General features: G+C 52.7%; 2 protein-coding genes across 2 annotated transcripts; both read right to left on the reverse strand.

Annotated features, from left to right (window-relative positions):
• Window positions 1-2,040: 2,040 nt before the first annotated feature.
• LOC139178644 (cathelicidin-4) lies at window positions 2,041-3,470 on the reverse strand. Its single transcript, XM_070776767.1, has 4 exons — window positions 3,228-3,470; window positions 3,017-3,124; window positions 2,809-2,880; window positions 2,041-2,202 (listed from the first exon to the last, which is right to left on the reverse strand). Exons 1-4 carry the CDS (start codon window positions 3,423-3,425, stop codon window positions 2,146-2,148), a joined length of 435 nt encoding a protein of 144 aa, XP_070632868.1. The 5' UTR covers window positions 3,426-3,470; the 3' UTR covers window positions 2,041-2,145.
• A 5,446-nt stretch (window positions 3,471-8,916) lies between these two features.
• LOC109575955 (cathelicidin-1) lies at window positions 8,917-10,766 on the reverse strand. Its single transcript, XM_019984209.2, has 4 exons — window positions 10,131-10,766; window positions 9,910-10,017; window positions 9,689-9,760; window positions 8,917-9,104 (listed from the first exon to the last, which is right to left on the reverse strand). The coding sequence occupies exons 1-4, from the start codon at window positions 10,326-10,328 to the stop codon at window positions 9,015-9,017; spliced, it is 468 nt and encodes a 155-aa protein (XP_019839768.2). The 5' UTR covers window positions 10,329-10,766; the 3' UTR covers window positions 8,917-9,014.
• Window positions 10,767-15,111: the final 4,345 nt, after the last annotated feature.

The raw sequence follows: 15,111 nt of genomic DNA on the forward strand, positions 1-15,111 counted from the left end.
CTCTAGAGAGGCTCCTCCCCCCTCTCGGGGCCACTGCCCTGGCCTGATGCTCAAAGCCATTAATGGAAGGACCTGATATTTGTTCTCTCAGGGAGTAAGAGGTCCAGGGATCGAAGAGCAGACACTCAGAAGCCAATCCCATTAGAAGGCGCTAAGTAGGCCTGCAGACCTCCCTGCCAGGGACCACTTCAGCTCCCAGCTCTAGGATTCAGATGGAACCAATGTAAGCATCCACCCCTTTCTGCTATCAGTGGTTACCTGTACATGCTGGGAGCCTCCTCCGCAGCAAGGAACGTCAGGTAAATGCCAATGTAGAATATGAAAGGACGAGACTGGCCCGAGGCTACAGGTGGGAGGCCATGGGAGCAAGATGGGCAATCATGGGGAACGACTGAAAACAGAGGTGACCTGCACAGATGTCATGTCATCCTGATGAGTGGTCCCTCTCTCCGGTGGGGCTGGGATGTGCCAGCGGTGACGGGCCTAATGTGGACCATCTGCCAGTTTCCATGGTGTAAACATTTTTTCCATGGCTGATTTCAAGCTACCAAGAATGTAACAGCCAGCTCAAAAAACAAAACTGACCATTTCACACTTGGCTCTACCAAGCCTGGATCCTCGGGCACAGACACAACACAGCTCTGAGTTCCCTCAGTACGGCTTCCCCCACAGCATATGACGATGTAGAGAAGACGCACAGGGATCGACTAACCTGTCTGCAATCAACACACCTGCTCACCAAGAGGAGACAAGCCTGACAGGTAACAAAGTAAATGCTCTGTGAGATCCTACCCTATGTCCCTCTCAGACAAGGGAATATGTCTTGGTTCACAGTGGCCCAGAAGGGGACTGAAGGCAAGCCTTTAATCGAAGGAGTTTGTTTGCGAGGTAATTCCAGAAAAAGCCAGCAAAAGTGTAGACAGAGGAGTCAGGGCAGGATGAGTGAGAAGAAGACATGTCAGTAAACAGGCAGTAAAGTGGATAACAGGAGCTCAACCCAGCTGGGGACCTCAGGCAGAGGTGTGATACGTCTGGAGGTGGGCCCCCGAGGGAGTGAGGAAGAGGAGATGTTTTTACCCCAAGTTCTCACTTTTCACTTTCATGCATTGGAGAAGGAAATGGCAACCCACTCCAGTGTTCTTGCCTGGAAAATCCCAGGGAGGGGAGCCTGGTGGGCTTCCGTCTATGGGGTCACACAGAGTCGGGCACGACTGCCGTGACTTAGCAGCAGCAGCCCCCAATTGTTAATTGAAGGTGTTCCCTGATACAAACTCCATAGTGCTTCCTGTCTGCCTCAGAGCAAAGGTCAGCTAGAGAATGGGGAGTGGGCAGGACACGGACAGTGTCTGAAACACACAGGCAAATAGACATGGAATCTCTGTGTCACTCTGTCTCTCACGCCCTCGTGGAGAAATCTTCACCCCGATGAGCAGGATACTTCTTTTTAGTGGTACACATTTTTATACTACGTGATCACTAAACACAAACCCACCCCTGACATCTGAGACCCAGCTGAAGAAACAGTATTGAGTCTAAATGCCACAGAAAAGCCAGGAGGGATGGGCTATTTCAGAATTCAGATTGTCGAGGGCAAGAGGTACGTCCTGGGCGTTGCACCTGCAGGCTTATCCCTGAGACTGAACTTCATCTCTGTGAGTGTTTAACAAGGTGAGCAGCCTGGCCCCTCGTGGACTGTCAGCTCCACGTGAGCAGGAACAGCAGCCCCACCAGCTCTGCACCCACGGCAGGTCTCCTTACGTCCTACTGGGTGTTGGAGGAGGAGGGCAGGGGTGGGTGAAGGGCTCGGGAGGGACCCGAGGGTGGGGAGGCAGTTCCTGAGCTCCTGGGGCTGCTGCCTGCCCCGTGCCCTCCTGGAAGGAACAGGGGCCTCAGGCTTCTCTGTGTTCACAGGAGTGATCTCACACACACACATGGACACATACACATAGATGCACACCATATGTGGGGGACCTCCCAGAGTTAGGGATATGGTCCTGATGAGTGGGAGAAGGGGAGACAAGTGAAATTAAAGCCTGGAGGAACCGTTTTCACAAGAATTTATTTTCACTGTCCAGAAGCCCGAATCTGAACAAATCAGACACTTAAGACTCTTCCCCAGGCTCAGGATCTGACAGCTCTTCTCCATCAACCTCTGCGCCAAGGCCACCATCGCCATTTCCAGGGTAGGATGACACTCTGGAGCTATGAAAAAGGAGGCCGCAAGCTTCTTTTGGGACTGACTCATGATTAACACTTGACACCCCCCCACACACACACCACACCTCTACCTTCCTGGGCTGCCCAAGGAGCCTTGCAACCCCAGGTCACGCTCTGGCTGTGACCCTTGGAGCATGTGGTTGAATCTCCATACCACAGACAGAGAGGAAACTGAGGCCCACAGATGGCATGGGGCTTCCCAGGGTCACAAGCACATTCCAGCAAAGCTGGATGAGAGCAGAGGCTGAAAACCCATGACTGCAGTCAGTGTGTCATAAGCTGAGCTCAGTCACAATTCCCTGGAGGGCTTGTGAAAATCCAAATGGCTGGGCCCCACTCCAGTGTCAGATTCAGGAAGTCTGAGTGGGTCCTGAGAATCCATCTCATGTCAGTTCCCAGATGGGAACCCCAGTAGAGAACCACTGCTCGAAGGGAGGCAGCCCCAGGGCTGGAGACCTGGGGCTTAGGGAAGGAGGGGCCAGGGTAGGAGGGCCTCTGTCTGCCCTGGATGGGACAGCAGGTCATTGGTACAGAGGATGTTCCACACACTATCTTCCCTAGAACCCCCCCAGTCCAGAAGGGACCACTCACCTCATTACAGTTTAGGTCAAACTGGTCATTGGATGGGTCCAGGGTGACTGTCCCCACACACTGTTTCACCCGCTGGAAGGAGAGGCTCAAGGTCAAGCTGGAATCCCCTGGCCATAACCTCCCAGCCTCACCCCAGAGACAGAAAACCTTCCCAGAAGCTCCCTGTTCAGCTCCCTGGGAAACATTGACCCCAAGCCCCCAGCCTCACCCCTTTCTCCTTGAAGTCACACTGCTCCGCGGGCTGCTGAATCGTCCTGGGGCACACAGTCTCCTTCACCGTGAAGCTCACAGGCTTTCGAGTGCCCAGATCTTCATTCTGGTGACGGATTAAAGCGCGGGGGAAACTGGGTTCAGGCTCATTTTTCCTTCTCTGATCTGTCTCCCTGCCCCTCACCTAGACAGTCCCCTCCCCAACTCACATCCTTGGGAGGTGGGTCTAGCTCCAGGAGGCGGTAGAGATTAGCTTCTGAGGACAGCTCATTGAGCTGATCCACAGCACGAAGCACGGCCTCCCTGTAGCTGAGGGCTTGGGCACTGGCCGAGGGCACCACTAGTCCCAGCAGCAGTAGCCACAGTGACCACCGCCCCAGTGAGAGGCTGGCCCTCTGGGTCTGCATGGTCCCCAGTCTGCCTCCTCCCAGGTGAAGGACCCTCCTTTTATGCTCAGCCTGGGCCCTGATGCAAAGGCTCAACCAGGAGTCTTCCTGACTAGCCCCATCCCTGCCCTCCTCCCACGGCCTGAGGTGGACTTGCCTCAGCCCCTGCTGTTGCTTCATGGGTTTTTGGGCAGTTTGAAGAGAGGCCCCTGTGCAAGGTGAAGAAATGGTTTCTCCATCTCCCTGACAACTTCTTGGTCTCTTCTGGACACCCTGGGGAGTGTCACCGGCAGGTTTGCTCAAAATGGTTGAGTCCTTAGGAGAGGGAGGGAGTCAGAAATCTGTCTTACACCTGCACACCTGACAACAGTTTGAAGGACTTTGCATGCGTGCGTGCTAAGTCACTTCAGCGTGTCCAACTCTTTGTGACCCCATGGATTGGAGTCCACCAGGCTCCTCTGTCCATGGGATTCTCCAGGCAAGAATACTGGAGTGTGTGGCCATGCCCTTCTCCAGGGGATCTTCCCCATCCAGGGATCAAACCCATACGTCTTACATCTCCTAAACCGGCAGGCGAGTTCTTTACCACTAGCTTCACATGGGAAGCCCTTAAAGGAGTATATTCAACAATAAATCTCCTGCTCAAGGCTCTTGGCCAGTAGGCACTCAGCAACTTTCATGAATGATTGACAGTATCATCATGTCTAGAGCCTAGCTCCCCGCCGCCCCCCCACCAAGCCAGTACCGAGGCAGGCATCAAGGCCACACCATCCTGTCCTATGGGCTCAGTTCTCAGCCAGTCAGGAGCTCGGCTTCATCTGTCCCCTCTTCTGGACTCTTCTGATTACTTTCTCAGTCATATATTTCCTATGGCCAGATGCCTGGGCTGTTACCCTGGCACCTCCCCAGCTAAGTATGAGGAAGTGTCATCTGTATCACGACCACAGTTCTTTGTTCTCTCTCACAGTGAAGGCAACCACAGGATGGACAGTCCTCACCAAATAACTAGGTTAGGTTAATGCCTTCTCTTTACGCAGTTTCTAGAGAGTATGTTCCTAGCTCTCCCTGACCACTGTCCGCCCTCCACACCATTGTCTAGGGATCCTGCAAACCACTGATTTGACCGTTTCACCTGCTGCCTTGAGTCAAGGGCAACAAGGTTTGCAGCTTGATGCTCGGTGTTGTCCTCTCCCACTGCCTGCAGGCCTCAGGTGTCAGGCTCCCCTGTCCATCCCAAACACTCAGGCACCTCAGAGCCACATGCTCGTCTCCCATCTCCTCCCCTGACCCCTCTGCTTGCCCTGACCTTCTTCCTTAGGAAGCCTTCACTGATGTCCAAGGAGATTCGGCACCTCATTTATCCTGGGTCCCGCAGCCTTCAGGAAGTCTCCTCTGATTTCACCTCAAGTGAATTCCTGTCCCATGCCCTGTTGGGACACCACGCTGGGGTGGCCAGTGTGCAGGGTTTTGAGAACACAGCTGGCTGAGAGGATAATGGACCAAAGCAATAGACGGGCCACAAGCCAAGAAAGAAATTCTTGTACAAGTTTCAGGAGGAATTGTCATGTAATTGTGAGTTCTGGGTTTGCTATTGGTCTCAGTTTTCCTATGGGACCCTTGGGGACTTGGCCAGGGCCCCTCGTAAGATGGCAGCTGGATGGATAGTGCTGGTTACACACCAGCCTTGGAGAAGGAAGGAGAGGTGGGCCTCTGTGCAACCTGGTTTCACAGTCCAGGTATTTCCCAGTGGCCTCTTGGTCAAACTGTATCTTTTTCCCAACTCAAATGAGGGAAAGGAGATGTTCACAGTAGAAAAGATTTGGCAATACACATGATTACTGCCTACTAGGTAAGCCTGAAACCCTCCCTGTGCCTTCTTGCCTCTGAAACTTTATATTTGCTCATACTTCAGACTGAAGTCCTCTCTCCCATCTTTGCAAGCCCTCAGGATCTCACAGTGAGCCTCTGGGAGACCATGACATTTGAGCAGGAAGTGAGCTGAGCCCATCCAGACATCAACTTCCGGGAGGATGGAGGACTGGGCCCTTCGCACAAGGCCCACATACCTCCCTTTCCTGGGTGCCTCTGTGTTCCCTCCTCACGGACTGGCTTGTCCTAGCGGAGGTCTTCCGTCTTCCCACGGGTGCACTGGGAAGGTAGAAACAGCCCTTCCAGCAGGTCCTCCCAGGTTTTGACGAGTACGTGCTTTGGGAAGTAAAGAAATACGCTACTCAGTTTTATCACTCACAGTGGACTCCAGCTGTGTGTTCCGGTACCAACTCTCCTACCTGCAGTTCTCACTGCCTCAGCAGCACAGACAGGACAGGGCAGGACAAGCATGGGAGGCATCAATACTCTGGCAGGAACGTCTACTGGTTTGAAGCTACCAAGAGCTTAAAATGAAAGTGAAAGTCATTCAGTCGTGTCTGACTCTTTGCAACACTATGGACTGTATGGTCCATGGAATTCTCCAGGCAAGAATACTGGAGTGGGTAGCCTTTCCCTTCCTCAAGGGGTCTTCCCAACCCAGGGATTGAACCAGGATCTCCTGGACTGCAGGAAGATTCTCTACCAGTTGAGCTTCCAGGGAAGCCACCAAGAGCTTAACAAGCAGCTAAAAACAATCCTGACAATAGAACAATTGGCTCTGGCAAGCCTGTATCACTGACACAAACACAACAGAGCCCTCAGTTTCCCTATAGGGTTTCCTCCCACAGGAAGGAGTGATATAGAGTGAGACACATGAGGTTCCTTTCAGTTCAGTCAGTTCAGTTGCTCAGTCATGTTCAACTCTTTGCAACCCCATGGACTGCAGCATGCCAGGCTTTTCTGTCCATCAACAACTCCCGAAGCTTGCTCAAACTCATGTCCATTGAGCCGGTGATGCCATCCAACCATCTCATCCCCTGTCATCCCCTTCTCCTCCTGCCTTCCATCTCTCCCAGCATCAGGGTCTTTTCCAATGACTCAGTTCATTGTGTAGGGTGGCCAACGTATTTGAGCTTCAGCTTCAGCATCAGTCCTTCCAATGAATATGCACACTGATTTTCTTTAGGATTGACTGGTTGGACCTCCTTGCAGTCCAAGGGACTCTCAAGAGTCTTCTTCAACACCACAGTCCAAAAGCATCAATTCTTTGGCGCTCAGCTTTCTTTATGGTCCCATCTCAAATTCATACATAACTACTGGAAAAAGCATAGCTTTGCCTAGATGGACCTTTGTCGGCAAAGTAATGTCTTTGTTTTTTAATATGCTGTCTAGGTTTGTCATAGCATCTTTTCCAAAGAGCAAGCATCTTTTAATTTCATGGCTGCAGTCACCATCTGCAGCGATTTTGGAGCCCAAGAAAATAAAGTCTGACACTGTTTCCATTATTTCCCCAATTATTTGCCAGGAAGTGATAGGACTGGATGCCATGATCTCAGTTTTTTAAATGTTGAGTTTTAAGTCAGCTTTTTCATTCTCCTCTTTCACTTTCATCAAGAGGCTCTTTAGTTCTGCTTCGCTTTCTGCCATAAGGGCAGTGTCATCTGCATATCTGAGGTTATTGATATTTCTCCCAGCAATCTTGATTCCAGTTTGTGCTTCATCCAGCATTGAATCCAGCATTTCTCATGATGTACTCTGCATATAAGTTAAATAAACAGGGTGACAATATACATCCTTGACGCACTCCTTTCCCAACTTGGAACCAGTCCATCGTTCCATGTCCGGTTCTAACTGTTGCTTCTTGACCTGCATACAGATTTCTCAGGAGGCAGATAAAGTGGTCTGGTATTCCCATCTCTTTAAGAATTTTCCAGTCTGTTGTGGTGATCCACACAGTCAAAGGCTTTGGCGTAATCAATAAAGCAGAAGTAAATATTTTTCTGGAACTCTCCTGCTTTTCCAATGATCCAGAAAATGTTGACAATTTGATCTCTGCTTCTTCAGCCTTTTTTAAATCCAGCTTGAGCATCTGGAAGTTCTCAGTTCACATACTGTTGAAGCCTCACTTGGAGAATTTTGAGCATTACTTTACTAGTGTGTGAGATGAGTGCAATTGTGTGGTAGTTGGAACATTCTTTGGCATTGCCTTTCTTTGGGGTTGGAATGAAAATGGACCTTTTCCAGTCCTGAGGCCACTGCTGAGTTTTCCAAATTTGCTGGCATATTGAGTGCAGCATTTTAACAGCATCATCCTTTAGGATTTGAAGTAGCTCAACTGGAATTCCATCACCTCCACTAGCTTTGTTCTTAGTGATGTTCCCTAAGGCCCACTTGACTTCGCATTCCAAGATGTCTGGCTCTAGGTGAGTTATCACACCATCCTGATTATCTGGGTCATGAAGATCTTTTTTGTATAGTTCTTCTGTGTATTCTTGCCGCCTCTTCTTAATATTTTCTGCTTGTTAGGTCCATACCATTTCTGTCCTTTATAGTACCCATCTTTGCATGAAATGTTCCCTTGGTATCTCTAATTTTCTTGAAGGGATCTCCAGTCTTTCCCATTCTATTGTTTTCCTCTAACCTTCCTGATTCAGCCCCACCTGTTCACCAAGAGGAGCCAAGCCTGACAGGTAGCAGAGTACATGCTCTGTGAGATCCTGCCCTCTGTCCCTCTCAGAGAAAGGAATCTGTGTCTTGGTTCAGGCTGACCCAGAAGCAGACCTAAGACAAGCATTTAGCAGAAGTAGTTTGTTTGGGAGGCAATTCCAGAAACCTCGAGCAGGGATGTAGAGACATGAGACAGGGTAGGACCTGAGTCAGAAGAGTACGTTCAATGAAGAGGTCACTGAAGTGCATGGCTGAGACTAAAGCCAGTTGGGGACCTCAGACAGAGGTGTGACACATCTGGGAGTGGAACACCCAAGGAGGGAGAAAGAAGAGATGTTTTTCCATCAAGTTCCCCCAATGGTTAGTTGAAGCTACTCCCTGGATTCAAACTCCCCAGGGCTACCATCTGCCCCAGAGCAAAGGTCAGCTAGAAAATGGGGAGCGGGCAGGACATGGGCAGTGTCTGATCAGAGGCAAACAGTGATGTGATCTGTGTGTCACTCACAGAGACGCAGTTCAGTCTCAGGGCTGAGCCTGCAGGTGCAATGCCCAGAACAGTCTCTGTGAGTGTTTAACAAGGTGGGAAGCCTGGCCCCTCGTGGACTGTCAGCTCCATGTGAGCAGGAGCAGCATTCCCACCAGCACTGCACACACAGCAGGTCTCCTTAGGTCCTACTGGGTGTTGGAGGAGGAGGGCAGAGTGGGGCGGGTGAAGTGTTCGGGAGGCGCCCAAGGATGGAGACGCTGTCCTGGAGCTCCTGAGGCTACTGCCTCCCGCGTGGAAGGAACAGGGCCCTCACCCTTCTCTGTGTTCACAGGAGTGATCTCACACACACATACACTCATGGACACACACACAGACACATAGACACACACACACACGGGTACACACACACGAGACATGAAATAGTTCAAGATTCTTTCTTGATAACTGTGAGGAGAGGAGACAATGAAATTGAGACCTGGAGGATATCATGTCACAAGAATTTATTTTTCAGATCCAGTAGCTTGAGGCAGAGTAAGAAAACCCTTAGGACTCTTTGCTGGCTTATGACAGAAATCTACAAGAGCTGATTATCTGCAAACCCTTATCACTACAATGCGACATAATCGGGCTGCCTGTGGTGGTGCCCATGGCTGCTTTGTAATCCTGATGCTCCGGTGCTGTGAAACAAGAAAAACACAGGTTGCTTGTTGGTACGGCATCACCATCAACCCAAGATCCCTCCCCACCTGGCCCTTCCTGTTTCAGGGTCACACCAGGATCCTCAGGCACAAGTTCACCTCTGGCTGTGATATTTGGAGCATGAGGTGGAATCCCCACACTCAGAAATAGATGAAGAGACTAAAGGAAGACAAGGGCTTCCCAGAGTCACAAGCCCATCCCAGCAAAGCTGGAAGAGAGCAGAGGTTGAGGGCTCGTGACTCTCAAAACTTTAGCACAGTCAGAATCCCTGGAAGTCCTGGGAAAAGACAAATGGTCAGACCCCACCCCAGAGTCCAACTCAGGTGGCCTGAGTGGGGCTGAGAATCTGCCTTTCTGACAAGTTCTCTGGGTGGGGACCCCAGGAGAGAACCACTGCTCTAAGGGACACACAGCCAGGACGGGAGATCTGGGGCTCGGGGAGGGAGGGGGCAGGGTAGGAGAGTCTTTCTCTGCCCTGGATGGGGCAGTGGGTCATTGGTCCAAAGGGAGTTCCACAACCCACCGGCACAGCAGTTCCCACAGTACAGAAGGGGCCACTTACATTATTACAGGTGATGTCGAAGTTACCCCTGACCTGGTCCAGGGTGACTGTCCCCTCACAGCGTTTCAGCAGCTGGAAGGGGAGGCTCAAGGTCAAAGTGGAACCACCCACCCCCAGGCCATAAGCTCCCAGCCTCACACCAGGGGCTGGGAACCTTGCTCGAAGCCCCCTGTTCAGCAATCTGGGAAGCAGCCTCCTGTGCCCCCAGCCCCCAGGCTCACCCCATTCTCCTTGAAGTCACACTGCTCGGGGGGCTGCTGGGTGGTCCTGGAGCACACGGTCTCCTTCACCCTGAAGCTCACCCGCTTCGGGCTGTCTGGGTCTTCATCCTGCTCGAGGATCAGAGTGGGGAGACTGGGCTTGGGCTCAGGCTTCCTTCTCTGCTCTGTGTCTCTGCTCCTCCACCCAGAGGGTCCCTTCCCCAGCCCCCTCCCTGACTTACATCCTGAGGAGGCTGGTCCAGCTCGAGAAGACGGTAAATGTTAGGTTCTGAGGATTGCTCATTGAGCTGATCCACAGCACGAAGCACGGCCTCCCTGTAGCTGAGGGCCTGGGCGCTGGCCGAGGGCAGCGCTAGTCCCAGCAGCAGCAGCCACAGTGACCACCGTCCCAGGGAGAGGCTGGCCCTCGGGGTCTCCATGGTGCCCAGTCTGCCTCCTCCCACCTGAGGGACCCTCCTTTTATGCTCAGCCTGGGCCTGATGCAAAGACTCAACCTGACCCGCCCCATCCCTGGCCTCCTCCCAGGTGCGAGGTGGACTTGACTCAGGCTTTGCTGTTGCTTCATTGGATTTCTGGGCAGTGGTCAGGGAGGCCCCTGTGCAAGGTGACGAAAGGGTTTCTCCATCTCCCTGACAATATCTCGGCCTCTCCTGGGGTCCGTGGGAAGTGTCACAGGCACGGTTGCTCAAAGGGGTTGAGTCCTTGAGGAGAGGGAGGGACCAGGCACTGTCTACATCCCCTCTGAGTCCACACCATGGGCTCCTGAGGATCCGGGGTAAAGGAGTGTATTCAGCAGTCAGCCTCCACCTCTTGGCACTGCCTGGAACCCAGTAGAGGGTCACTTGACATTTGGTGAGTGGATGACAGTACTACATCTCAAGATGTACACACCAGCCAGTCCCTAGGTAGACACGGGGCCACACCATCGTCTCTGTGTCCAGCCCTCATACAGTGAGCTCCATTTGTCTCCTCTCCTGGATTCCTCTGCATTGCTCTTCTCAGTCTAAAAATGTCCTGGCCCCAGAACCTACCAAACCTGGCCTATTGCTTTGGCTGCCTCTCATCTGCCCTGAGAAATGGTCATCTGCACGCTTCTTTGCTCTATTTCACCCTCAGGCCATCGCAGGCTGGACAGCCCTCCCTAAGTTCAGGGGCCGCACTAAAGCCTTATCTTTATCTTCACAGGCTGCAGAGTCCATCTGTCCTCCAAACACTGATTCTCCCCTGTCGCTTCTCTCCTGGGTCCCCTCCTCTGTGGGTTCTGCTGAGTCTCCTCCAGGGAGTCTCCTCTTAGGAGGCAGGGCTGGCTCGGGTGCATCCGGGCTGCTTCTCCTCTCAGTTCTCACATGTTCCAGGGGCTATCCCTTCCCTTTTCAAGACACGAGTTCTCGTGCACACATGGCTCTGGGTTCAAGACTCCCATGAACACCCTGGTTGTCCGCACTGAGCTGTTGGCTGGGTGCTGCCGCAGGACCCTGAGCTGGAAGCCTGGGAGCCCTACCTGCTCCTTCTGCCTGAGGACACTCCTAGACCTCGTACCACTCCTTCCCTGGTCCTACCCCGTCTTCTCTCCTCCAACGGGGAGCCAGAATGCCCAAAGTCCTCCTCTGTGTTCCTGGCTCTCCCCTGACCACTGTCCACCCTCCATACCATTGTCTAGGGGGCTTCTGCAAATCACTGATTTGGGTATTTCACCCACCTCCTTGAGCCAGGGGCATTAGGGTCTGGATGCTTGGGTCTCTTTACTGTCCTCACTCCCCACCCTACAGGCCTCAGGTATTGGGTCCCAGGCCACCCCGATCACTCGGGCCCGTCGGAGCCTCCAGCTCACCTCCCAACTGTGCCTCTGGTCCCTCTGCTTGCCCTGGCCTTCCTCCTTGGAAAGGCATCCCTGATCTCTAAGAACACTCAGAATCTCCTCCTCTTGGCTCTCACAGCCCTGAGAAAGTTTCTTCTCATTTGACTCCATGTCCAGTCGTGTGGGTGAGACACCAGGCTTGAGGGCTGGTGCTGGGTGGTAGAGAGAGCACAGATGGGAGCCATAAGCAGCCAAGTGTTAGAGGGGCTCAGGGACCATGAAGCTCATTCTAATAAGGCTTGCCTTGGGATAGCCATGTGACTGGAGGCCAGGGGTAGCTCTTGGCATGTGTTGACCTGTGGGACTCTGAGCAGTTGGCTGGGGCCCCTCGGAAGTGGCAGCTGGATGGAAGGTGCTGGTTACACATCAGCCTTGGAGAGAGAAGGACAGGTGGGCCTTGGTGCAACCTGGTTACACAGCCCAGGTCTTGCCCCAGTGGCCTCTTGGTCAAGCTGTATCCTTTTCCCAAGTCAAAGAAGGAAAGCGAGGTGATTACAATAGAAAATTACTAGCAATACACATGGTTACTGGCTATTAGGTAAGCCTGAAACCCTCCCTGTGCTATCTTGCCTCTGGGCCTTTGCATTGGCTCACACTTCAGACTGAAGTCCCCTCCCCATCCTCCCTAATTCTGTGTAGGGTCCTCAGTGTGGTCCTTGATGGCACCTCTCATGGTGAGGAGCATGTCTTCCATGCCCTGAGCAACCAGCTTTTCTGGCTTAGTCCTCACAGCCTGTTAGGGCTGAGGTCTTCTCAGGAAAGACAGCACAGCCCTTGTCTCCAGCCAGCATGTCCCCGCTCCGCATCTGAACCTTGAGACACCCGCGTGCACGTTTCACCCCAACAAACTCTAGTAGGAGCCCTGATCCTGCATTGCCCCCTCCTTTGCTCCTCCCAGCCATCTTTCCTGTCCATGAGACTCTGGGGCAAGGAGAACCAGAATCCAGTCCCAAACAGTGCCCCCAGACCTCTGGGAACACCCACCAGCTCTCTGTGTAGGTCAGTTGATGAGGAAAATGAGACCCACAGGTAAACCATTCAATCAAGGACCCCCCTCACTAGGAAATGGCAGACTCAGCAGGGTGACCCGAACCCTCCCTCAGGGAGGCGCTCTACCCTGGGACGAGGTTAAACCTCACCCCAAAAGCCCTGGAACTGGCATTGCATCCCTGCTTTAGGACTCACTGAGGAGGGAGCTGGGCTCTCATGTCCCCTTCACAGGCAGTCACTTACACAGGCCAAGTGCAGAGGAGACAGAGTATCCCAGGATCTCCTGGGGAGGGGGAAGCTGTGAAGGCAGCTGTGAAGGGACCTGAGAGCCATTACCATCTACCTCCCACAGTCCCAACAGCTGAGGGTCCTCAGGGCAGCCGCCCACTGACAGGATTGAACAGGACACTAACAATGCCTACTGCCCAGAGCCCCACCCAGAGACCAGCATCCCTCTGGCCCACCTCAACCAAAAGGGTCAAAACTGAACTGTCATCTCCCCACACACACATCTCGTACCTACCCCCAGGCACCGAGCAGCCCGGGACTGTGCTGTCACAACCCACGCCCACATGGTCTAGCCTGTCAGGGCACCAACCTGCCTTATTTTGTCTTCAGTACCTCATCCCAGGCAGCCCGACACTCTCTCAGCCTCTAGAGAGGCTCCTCCCCCCTCTCGGGGCCACTGCCCTGGCCTGATGCTCAAAGCCATTAATGGAAGGACCTGATATTTGTTCTCTCAGGGAGTAAGAGGTCCAGGGATCGAAGAGCAGACACTCAGAAGCCAATCCCATTAGAAGGCGCTAAGTAGGCCTGCAGACCTCCCTGCCAGGGACCACTTCAGCTCCCAGCTCTAGGATTCAGATGGAACCAATGTAAGCATCCACCCCTTTCTGCTATCAGTGGTTACCTGTACATGCTGGGAGCCTCCTCCGCAGCAAGGAACGTCAGGTAAATGCCAATGTAGAATATGAAAGGACGAGACTGGCCCGAGGCTACAGGTGGGAGGCCATGGGAGCAAGATGGGCAATCATGGGGAACGACTGAAAACAGAGGTGACCTGCACAGATGTCATGTCATCCTGATGAGTGGTCCCTCTCTCCGGTGGGGCTGGGATGTGCCAGCGGTGACGGGCCTAATGTGGACCATCTGCCAGTTTCCATGGTGTAAACATTTTTTCCATGGCTGATTTCAAGCTACCAAGAATGTAACAGCCAGCTCAAAAAACAAAACTGACCATTTCACACTTGGCTCTACCAAGCCTGGATCCTCGGGCACAGACACAACACAGCTCTGAGTTCCCTCAGTACGGCTTCCCCCCACAGCATATGACAATGTAGAGAAGACGCACAGGGATCGACTAACCTGTCTGCAATCAACACACCTGCTCACCAAGAGGAGACAAGCCTGACAGGTAACAAAGTAAATGCTCTGTGAGATCCTACCCTATGTCCCTCTCAGACAAGGGAATATGTCTTGGTTCACAGTGGCCCAGAAGGGGACTGAAGGCAAGCCTTTAATCGAAGGAGTTTGTTTGCGAGGTAATTCCAGAAAAAGCCAGCAAAAGTGTAGACAGAGGAGTCAGGGCAGGATGAGTGAGAAGAAGACATGTCAGTAAACAGGCAGTAAAGTGGATGACAGGAGCTCAACCCAGCTGGGGACCTCAGGCAGAGGTGTGATACGTCTGGAGGTGGGCCCCCGAGGGAGTGAGGAAGAGGAGATGTTTTTACCCCAAGTTCTCACTTTTCACTTTCATGCATTGGAGAAGGAAATGGCAACCCACTCCAGTGTTCTTGCCTGGAAAATCCCAGGGAGGGGAGCCTGGTGGGCTTCCGTCTATGGGGTCACACAGAGTCGGGCACGACTGCCGTGACTTAGCAGCAGCAGCCCCCAATTGTTAATTGAAGGTGTTCCCTGATACAAACTCCATAGTGCTTCCTGTCTGCCTCAGAGCAAAGGTCAGCTAGAGAATGGGGAGTGGGCAGGACACGGACAGTGTCTGAAACACACAGGCAAATAGACATGGAATCTCTGTGTCATTCTGTCTCTCACGCCCTCGTGGAGAAATCTTCACCCCGATGAGCAGGATACTTCTTTTTAGTGGTACACATTTTTATACTACGTGATCACTAAACACAAACCCACCCCTGACATCTGAGACCCAGCTGAAGAAACAGTATTGAGTCTAAATGCCACAGAAAAGCCAGGAGGGATGGGCTATTTCAGAATTCAGATTGTCGAGGGCAAGAGGTACGTCCTGGGCGTTGCACCTGCAGGCTTATCCCTGAGACTGAACTTCATCTCTGTGAGTGTTTAACAAGGTGAGCAGCCTGGCCCCTCGTGGACTGTCAGCT

The sequence above is a fragment of the Bos indicus genome, chromosome 22, assembly GCF_029378745.1.
Source record: "Bos indicus isolate NIAB-ARS_2022 breed Sahiwal x Tharparkar chromosome 22, NIAB-ARS_B.indTharparkar_mat_pri_1.0, whole genome shotgun sequence".
Classification (NCBI taxonomy): domain Eukaryota; kingdom Metazoa; phylum Chordata; class Mammalia; order Artiodactyla; family Bovidae; genus Bos; species Bos indicus.

Bases quoted from the DNA above. Each gene is read 5' to 3' on its own strand.
- LOC139178644 (XM_070776767.1), bottom strand. From the start codon at position 3,425: ATGCAGACCCAGAGGGCCAGCCTCTCACTGGGGCGGTGGTCACTGTGG. The intron at 3,125-3,227 runs GTGAGTTGGGGA...ATCCGTCACCAG, and splicing joins TAGACCCACCTCCCAAGGAT to AATGAAGATCTGGGCACTCG. The intron at 2,203-2,808 runs GTGAGTGGTCCC...CCTTTTTCATAG, and splicing joins TTGACCTAAACTGTAATGAG to CTCCAGAGTGTCATCCTACC.
- LOC109575955 (XM_019984209.2), bottom strand. From the start codon at position 10,328: ATGGAGACCCCGAGGGCCAGCCTCTCCCTGGGACGGTGGTCACTGTGG. The intron at 9,761-9,909 runs GTGAGCCTGGGG...CTCCCCTTCCAG, and splicing joins GTGACTTCAAGGAGAATGGG to CTGCTGAAACGCTGTGAGGG. The intron at 9,105-9,688 runs GTAAGTGGCCCC...CTTGTTTCACAG, and splicing joins TCGACATCACCTGTAATAAT to CACCGGAGCATCAGGATTAC.